The sequence below is a fragment of the Hylaeus volcanicus genome, chromosome 3 (assembly GCF_026283585.1).
Source record: "Hylaeus volcanicus isolate JK05 chromosome 3, UHH_iyHylVolc1.0_haploid, whole genome shotgun sequence".
NCBI classification, from domain to species: domain Eukaryota; kingdom Metazoa; phylum Arthropoda; class Insecta; order Hymenoptera; family Colletidae; genus Hylaeus; species Hylaeus volcanicus.
In genome coordinates, this window is record NC_071978.1 from 11,872,627 (window position 1) to 11,881,481 (window position 8,855).

At 35.4% G+C, this 8,855-nt stretch overlaps 2 protein-coding genes across 2 annotated transcripts; one reads left to right on the plus strand and one right to left on the minus strand.

Annotated features, from left to right (window-relative positions):
• Positions 1-811: 811 nt before the first annotated feature.
• Positions 812-3,596, minus strand: LOC128874139 (myb/SANT-like DNA-binding domain-containing protein 3). Its single transcript, XM_054118517.1, has 3 exons — positions 3,232-3,596; positions 2,739-2,959; positions 812-1,204 (listed from the first exon to the last, which is right to left on the minus strand). Exons 1-3 carry the CDS (start codon positions 3,495-3,497, stop codon positions 819-821), a joined length of 873 nt encoding a protein of 290 aa, XP_053974492.1. The 5' UTR covers positions 3,498-3,596; the 3' UTR covers positions 812-818.
• Positions 3,597-5,405: 1,809 nt separating this feature from the next.
• LOC128874140 (TM2 domain-containing protein CG10795) lies at positions 5,406-6,941 on the plus strand. Its single transcript, XM_054118518.1, has 3 exons — positions 5,406-5,729; positions 6,069-6,150; positions 6,399-6,941. The coding sequence occupies exons 1-3, from the start codon at positions 5,528-5,530 to the stop codon at positions 6,673-6,675; spliced, it is 561 nt and encodes a 186-aa protein (XP_053974493.1). The 5' UTR covers positions 5,406-5,527; the 3' UTR covers positions 6,676-6,941.
• The last annotated feature ends 1,914 nt before the right edge of the window (positions 6,942-8,855 follow it).

Consider the following 8,855-nt stretch of genomic DNA (forward strand, 5'->3'; position numbering starts at 1 on the left):
CACTGACCACTGCCAGCTACGACTGCCGTGTCAATAAATTGACAATGACATTCACATTCGTTAAAATCGCTACAATAATATGAAAATGAAACTGCTTTTGTGATTTCCTCAACTATTTTTATATACACACACAAATATTATAATCGTACAGACCTGTTGCCTTGCAGTAAGGCTACGCAATATTTGCTTATAATTAAATATTGAGAGAAAACGTGTAAAAAAAAAAAAATGTTGTAGGGAAGTTGTCTATTTGTGATAAATAGGAAATCAAATAACTCTCCTATAGTCGGTGCAGAATCGACTGGCAGCTCAAGACCACGTCCCCATCACAGCTAGGGATAGTTAACAGTATGGTGGGGGTAGCCCTTAAATAGCCACTAATTCGCCCTAATTTTGTTCCAACTATAGTCGAGAATTTCATCCAGGAAAGTCTAGCAAATATTCACTATAAGTCGATGTTCTCGGAACTGTACTACAACATTCTGTTCATATCTCTAACATTAAGTAATCACGAAATACGAGAGTATTTTCGTTGTCAACGGAGAACCTGTAGAACATGTATTCCTATCCACGAAAACGGAGAGCTCTCTATCTTCGAATTAAAAAGAAACTATCAGAAAATCGTCGAGTAGCTAGCGTTACGAACTTTTATTTATTACGACTATATTTCAATTGTACCTAGAGTAGAAATAAACAGATACAACAGAAAACACGTGGAATTCGATCGTTTCCAATCCAAGGATGTCTTCTTTGTCTATCAAAGCGATCAACAAGAACGTTACGCATTACAGTTTCTATATACTAATCGCTTCCCCGAGTCAATCCTCTTTTATTCGATCGAGCTTGTACGTGAAAAGAACCATCCTCAGTCTGGCTTCCTCTTTGCGATAGTGAGCCTCTTCCAATTTAATCCGAGCCTCCTCTTTCAACATAGCAGCGATGTCGACCTTCATCTGTGCTTCCGACAGGGCCAACGAGTGGAGTTCCTCCTCTCTATGCAGAGATCTTTTCGCTTTACGAGGCTGCTCGTGAACGATCGAAGGCGAGATCAATGTTTGCCTTGGGTTCGATTTATAAATCTTATCATTTCCTTCGGGTGTGTTTTCTATGGTTGGGGAATTCGAATTTTGGACTGATTTGTCGTAACAATCGCCCATGGGACCGTGGGGTAAATGGTGAGGATCGACTTTATTGATGAGAGAATCTGGGGCAACGAACAAATGTAAATTGTTAATGGTATTGCAGGCACAGGGTTCATCGGGCGCCATCTATAGCCAGACTGCACATTTTGTGCATTTGCGATATAAACGAATATAATAAAATGGAATAACATTGTTATACAGGGTGTTTACGTGTAAGTTCGGATATACGCAGGGTGTCAATTCTACAACAAAATTTCCAACAAAAAATTACTCTTAGACATTTTCTTTGTGTCGCCTTATTCTCGAGAATTTTCACTTTTAATATTTTTTCTGTGTTTTCGACTTGACGATCTTTAAAAGGCCATAACTCCACCAAATTGCACTGCAAATTTAAAATTAAGTATACCACTCGAAAGAGCGTTAAATTTACCATCTCCCTGATGCCGAATCAAACTTTATTATTACGTAGATTTAACAAGTGAAAAATTAGGTCAAACTTTACATTGTGAAAATTTTTAAAAATTTGACTTTTTCTCTATCCGTTTTTCGGTTTCAAAGACATAGTTGTTTGGCGGGCACTCTTCGGGAAAAAATTTTCTCGATGTCTCAGCTTTTGAATGGTATTGACAAAAAAAATTGTATGATGGTATTTTAGGGAGAAAATTACGTTTAAATGCAGAAAATCGTGGGTTTTTAGGTGAAAATCGATATTTTTCAACAAAAATCGACTTCTCACTTTAAAATTAACTTGACATCGGGTTTGATGTATTTTTTAATGGCACTCCCGAGCCTCCCCACTTAGGAAAAAACCTGATTTTTTGACACCTCAAGCCTCTCCCAGCCGTGTGTAGAGCCTGATTGCGAGGTGAATAATATGTAATTGCTTTTGAACATGTATCCATAGAATTTTCGTTTTTAGAGACTATTTAATCAAAATCAATCTCGGTGTACCGATAAATGATACGAAGATTGGAACATGATCGATTTCACAAAGTAAAAAATCAATGTTTTCGGCGTAGGAGAACCGATAAATTTTGAATTGAGGAGGCGGACATTTTGAACGCTTTTCTGCATTTAAACATAATTTTCTCCCGAAAATACCACCATACAGTTTTTTTTGGCAATACCGTTCAAAAGCTGAGACTTCGAGGAAGTTTTTCCCGAAGAGTGCCCGCCAAACAACTATGTCTTTGAAACCGAAAAACGGATAGAGAAAAAGTTAAATTTTTAAAAATTTTCACAATGTAAAGTTTGACCTAATTTTTCACGTGTTAAATCTACGTAATAAATTTTGATTCGGCATCAGGGAGATGGTAAATTTAACGCTATTTCGAATGGTATACTTAGGTTTAAGTTTACACTGTAATTTGGTGGAGTTATAACCGTTTAAAGATCGTCAAGTCGAAAACACAGAAAAAATATTAGAAGTGAAAATTCTCGAGAATAAGGCGACACAGAGAAAATGTCTAAAAGTAATTTTTTGTTGGAAATTTGTTGTAGAATTGACACCCCGCGTATGTCCGAACTTATACGTAGACACCCTGTATTAATCAGGAGGAAGTAATCGGAACAAGAAGGAAAGGTAAGAAATATAACCTGAATCTTTACAATAGTTTTCGTCTTTTGAATTTTTCCTCGAAGGTTTCACGGTATGGACACTTTGCAAGGTAAAAGGTTCAGATTCCTTGGGCTCGAACATGACGTTTGGGGGCAACCCCACGCTACCAGATATGGGGGCTTCCGTCACGGAGTTTCTATTCTCCCAGTATTTTGACCGTGCGTGATCCTTGGACAGCTGGCAGAAACTCTTCGAGACCCTACGGAGAAAAAATATCACGTACAAATGAAGGTAAATAAATAAATTACACAGGTATTCAAACTTCACTTCAGCCGTATACTTCGACCATAACTTTACGTATGAGGGAAATATTTTTAAAACGCAAAGCTTGCCTCGTTTGAAAAAAATTATTTTCTATGGTATTTCAACAACAGAAACGTTTGAAATGGTCATAACGAATGGAACACCCTGCACATCGACCTTCCAGCGTGTTTACGAGAAAGCGAGAGTTTATGAATGCGTTGTAATTACCGTAACTTCTTTTCCTCCCGATTTCGTTTGCAAGCTTTCATGTTTTCCCAGCAGCGCCTTAATTGTACAGCGGAACGCACGCCTTGCGGACCTACCATCGAGTTGTATTCGTTGGCAAGTTGAGACCAGGCTGATTTCCGTTTGCACATTGATACAGGATCGGACTTCTTCTCTTCTATGTCCTCGTATTTGTTTATCAACGCGATCAGAATCTTGCGTTCCTCGAAACTGTACGTTTTTCGTGTACTCTTCAGCGACGAAGCCATTTTAAAGCGGTGGAAATGCTAGACTATCGTCGCCGACTTCTACTGTTTATCTTTCGATGGAAGCACAACTTAATGGCTAAAATCATTGTACAGAGAGAATCGTCTATCGCAACTAACGTCAAGATGAGTTCGATCGAGGAATCAATGAATGATTTAATAATAACTTGGCCTGTATACTTGAATTTAATATATTGCCAAATAATGGGGGACAACTTGGGTACTCGATTCACTGCATTAACATACAGTGGGTGTAGAAAGTATTCGTACACCGATCAATTTCCAAAAAAACTATGTAAAATTGTAATTTATGAACTTATTTTTGATAAACAATGACATTCTACATATTCTCGAAAATCTCAAGAATAGATAGATTACAAAAAAAAATAGCTATTTATGTAAGTTGCGAAATTAACAAGAAAAAACAATTAATCGATAGAAATATTAAAGCAATAAGTATTCGCACAACTGTTTAATTTTTAAAACTTCATTAAAAAAAAGAAATTTACATTAATTTATAAATATGTAATACTTCCTTCGTGGGATTTCCTTTTGATTTTATAATTATTGGAACTCTTCTAAGCATTAAATTAACTAAATTATTAATTAGAAGTTAATAAGAAGTGAGATCTTTTTCCATTTCTCTATTAGAGCCTTTTTTTAAAGTACTTTCGCAATTTTGTTGTTAATTTCACAAATTATATTAACTAACTATTAATATCTAAAATATCATTGATTATAAAAAAGAAGTTAAGAAACTACAATTTCACACAAAAGTTTTTTAGGAAATTGATCGGAGTACGAATACATTCTACACCCACTGTAAGTTTAAATTGGATTAATATTTACCAGTATTTATTTTTTGGACTGATACTGGTTCAAAGCACGTTTTCATAATAAAGGAAATGACGCTACCGACGCTACTGAAAGAAGGATGGTGTCTCCATCTACTCGCAAAATGCTCAAACTTGTAGAAGTATAATTCATGATTGTCACGAATAGATGGCGCCACGAGATTGAAAAAACCGCGAGATGATTCAAATGTTCCAATTGTAATATAATCAATTCGATGCACAGATCTTAATTAAATATTAGGTTGTCCCAAAAGTTTCTTCCATTTCATTAATAAGTAATACGTACACAATATTTTATGTCTAATGTTACATTATTAAATTGCGTACGATTCATTTTGCTCCAGTTGTCTATTTATGTAAACACTGCCACAGAAAATAATTGAGTGCAAGTCACGGAAGAAACTTTGAGGACAATCTAATACGTGTATCACTTTGAGGATGATTTCTGATTCATATAATCAATATCTTGTATGTTTTATTTAGACTGCATATGCACGAATGGATTAGAACTAAATGATACGTATCTCATAAATTTGTTGTTTCATGATATATAATAAGAAGTATTCTCTCGAATAATGCGTTTAATTTTTCCTTCGTCGTTCGAATATTTTGTCTAAATAAGAATTTTACCCAATTCTGCGCAAAATATATTTATAAACACATGTCCATTCATGTTTGTAAACATGAAAGTTTTGTTTATGAAGATACAACGCGAAACATATGTTTACTTACAGTATTACGTTGATTAAAAGCAAAATACGTGTCCTATTTGAGCATCTCTCTGATATCTTGTGTTCTTCAATCTTTGAAAAGTCACAGAACGCGAACCTTCACTTCGCGATTGTTTTGTTGTGTTACCAAAAAAAGAAAAGAGAGTTTTGCACACTTTAACACTTTAGACAATCGCGCAAGAATTCACACACGAAACTAATATTATTTACATGTTCAAACGAAAATTTAATCGCGTCGTTTGGTAGCTGTTGCAAAAGCAGAACTGGCGGGAAAGGAAAAGAGAATGTAGTTCGTAGACTTCTCTAGTAGCTGGCGCCAGGAGTAAACTATTTTAATGGCAGTGCGTTCAAAATACAACAACATGCATACGGTATCGCAAAATTACGGAAGACGGTGAATCAAGTGACAGGTGTGGTAATCGCAGTAAATGTTGTAAAATGAAACGGCATGTTTCACCTGATGCGATTTCTTAGCGGACTCGTTTTGCTTGTTCTCACGATACCGCTGGGCAATGGTGCGAATAAGACATATGAGATTGACTGCAATAACCTACGAATGGGGCAGTACATCTGCCCTCATCCCGATTATGATTTCATAGATCCAGAAACGCAACAACCGAAGGGTTGCACCAAGGAGAATAAAGCCAAGGGTGAGTTAAATCTCTGTTTCGTTTCGATATACCTTTGAAAATAAAAAATAGTTCAACCTAACCTGTATCTAAAAAAATGCTGACTTTAAGAATTCAATCGTACAATCTTCGTCATTATCTCTATGCAAGTTTCGTTACTATCTCGATACCAGGGAAACGTTCAACTTCATATTTAGAAGATAATATTTTCAAGAATTAAGTTTTATGATCATTAGTTTTGGAATATTTCTTCCTCCCCTCCTCTCGTCCTCTTCATTCATGGATTCAATATTTTCTTCAGTTTCTGTTGTTTTGTAAGATATGAGAGCATTAATTATGTAATTGTTATGTTCTTGTCAGTGTTGTGTCTGGCTGCAGATGGCCTCATTTGTACAGAAACACAAAATAATACGTTCAAGAAGGACATTCCTTGTAAATGGACGTAAGTATATGATATTACATAAATATAAATACTACTATTTTCATGCTTTCTCAGCCAACAATACATGATCTAAAATTACTCATAAAACGAATTCGTATTTTTGGAAAGTAAACAGTCATTGCCCAATACTTTTAAGATAGAATTACAATGAGCAATAGAAAAAGTACACTTTAGTATCCATGTTTACAACTTACATATGTGAGATAATATGTTAAATAAAATTCCCGCTTGTATTATGTTTTTTACAGAAATGGATATTCCTTTGAAACATCATTGTTACTCTCTATATTTCTTGGTATGTTCGGAGCTGATAGATTTTACCTAGGGTATCCAGCACTGGGCTTGCTTAAGCTGAGTACTTTAGGATTCCTCTTTCTCGGCCAATTCGCCGATGTAATACTTATAGCGACGCAAATTGTAGGACCTGCAGATGGTTCTCACTATGTGATGCCATATTATGGTGCAGGAATTCATATCATAACAAGTAATAACTTTACATACAGAGTGCCACAATATGACTGCTGAAAACGTTCTAATTGGAAGTTAAAATGATAATTACTCTGAAAATTGTACAGTCCCTGCTTCTATCACGAGCAACGATATGCAATCCTAGAATCGAGTCCTATTTCAACATACCTGGAAGCAAATTGCTGTCTATGCTATTTTAATGAGCAAACAAAAAAAATCCTCTTGTAGATATGTAATTCAACGAAACATTGTATATACAGATTTGTTACTGACTTATTATCTCTATTGCCACTATAGTCGTATATAATAAATATTTGTTTTTATTTCTGTGTTTTTCTCATCCTTTTCCCATTTTACTACGAACTAAATACTACGAAATATTGCGCTTACGTTGATTTATTTCGTCCCAATTTTTGTTGTTATCGTGCACTATCTTCGATATCACAGGATCTTAATTGGCCTTGAAATATAGAACGTGCTTACCGATCCGTTTTGTCACGGTTGATTGCATACAAACCTTAATTAAAACAATAACACGTAAACTTTTTTCACCGACCGACAATATACAATTTACCACAAAGAAGTTGTTGGTCTTACTGTACGCATTTTCGCGTTGTCAAAAAATGACACGAAGTGACGTTAATCGTATCGTCTCTTACGGCTAACATCTGTATTTATCACGCGTAATTATTATCGAGCACGTCTTTGATATAAAAATGCCAGAACGCGTTCCCATCGCTGCCATAAAACTTTTGGAAACGACGAAAAAGAGTGTATGGTCACTAGTCGGCCACGAGCAAACCTGTAAAGTACTTATAAATCAACTAACGTAAACATGAAGAATTTCATTTTATTTCTATTGCTCCATAATCTAGTCTCGATCGTCGTTAGCCAACCAGTACAAAAGCTACTCGTGAGTGATGAATCATTTTCAAATTGTTTATAATATATTTTATAATAGTAAAATTTGAAAATTCAATATTCATGAAGTATCAAAAATGTGTACTATCAATCAAAACAGGACTTTCCTCTTTTTGCATTAAGGATTGCCCTGAATACCAATGAATATTTGATTTTTAAATTTTACTACACAATATAATTAAAGGACGAAATAAAAAGGATCATTATAAGGAAACTCGTGTTTACGTACAGGATATTGATGATAGAAGCACAGGTATTGTTCACAATCAAGGAAGCAGATATAAGAGAGACTTGGAACTTCATTCACCACCTTGCAGCAGTAATGAATACCACGAAGAAGAGGAGGGACGTTGTTTAAGTGTACCAGGTGGTGGTAGAGTAGTTCATGTAAATAATACAAAATCGTGTGGCGTTAACGTGCTGAAGCCTCATTGCACTAACCCTAGATATTACTACATTTGCAAGAGGAGTAAAACGATTTTGATCGAATGTCCACAAGGTCAAGATTTTAAGAGTACTTTACAGAAATGTGTCCTCGTTGATAGAAGGCATTCGATATCCTATAATATTCAACCGAATCTAGCAATGTTTGACTCAATCCAAGTGCCTAATTGCGAGAGACCTGGATCGTTTCCAATACCAGGCGACTGCACTATGTTCTACACTTGCGAGACAAACGACCATAGCATTTTTTTTCAAAATATTTATAGGTGTCCAAGAAACATGATCTATAATCAAGAAACAGAAATATGCAGTCTTTTTTCAATTTGTAAAGACAGGACATTAAGTGCACTTCTCTCACAATGTGTGCCTAACTCAGGAAGAAACATGAGTCAGTTACAAAATGGAGAACAAATGGAGGAAATTCAGAAATCAAGTACTAATACATCTTCAATTTGTGAAACAACCCCATCTTTTGATGTTACGTCTCCGATCGATTCTACTATTGAAGAGGTACCTCCTTCATTCGTGAAAGATGGCAATAATATTAACAGTACAAATTCGACGCAAGATACTTCGGATATAAGCACGCTAAATACGATAGACTCTACTACCTATTCAAGTATAGATGAGTCTACAGCTTCTGAAGAAATGAGTACATCTACAGAAATGGAAACTACTGAAACAACAATAATGATGTCCAGTTTGGGAGAGCCAGTAAGTCAAAGTGAAAAATATACTACAGCTGAAGCAAGTACTATGGATTCAGCAAGTACTACATATTCAACAACAAGTATGGATCAAGTGACCTCTTCAGAAGAAACAAGAACATCTACTGAAATGGGAACAACTGAACAACCATTGCAGACTTCTAC

Bases quoted from the DNA above. Each gene is read 5' to 3' on its own strand.
- LOC128874139 (XM_054118517.1), bottom strand. From the start codon at position 3,497: ATGGCTTCGTCGCTGAAGAGTACACGAAAAACGTACAGTTTCGAGGAA. The intron at 2,960-3,231 runs GTAATTACAACG...TTTTCTCCGTAG, and splicing joins CGGGAGGAAAAGAAGTTACG to GGTCTCGAAGAGTTTCTGCC. The intron at 1,205-2,738 runs GTTATATTTCTT...TCGTTGCCCCAG, and splicing joins AAACTATTGTAAAGATTCAG to ATTCTCTCATCAATAAAGTC.
- LOC128874140 (XM_054118518.1), top strand. From the start codon at position 5,528: ATGTTTCACCTGATGCGATTTCTTAGCGGACTCGTTTTGCTTGTTCTC. The intron at 5,730-6,068 runs GTGAGTTAAATC...TGTTCTTGTCAG, and splicing joins CAAGGAGAATAAAGCCAAGG to TGTTGTGTCTGGCTGCAGAT. The intron at 6,151-6,398 runs GTAAGTATATGA...TGTTTTTTACAG, and splicing joins GACATTCCTTGTAAATGGAC to AAATGGATATTCCTTTGAAA.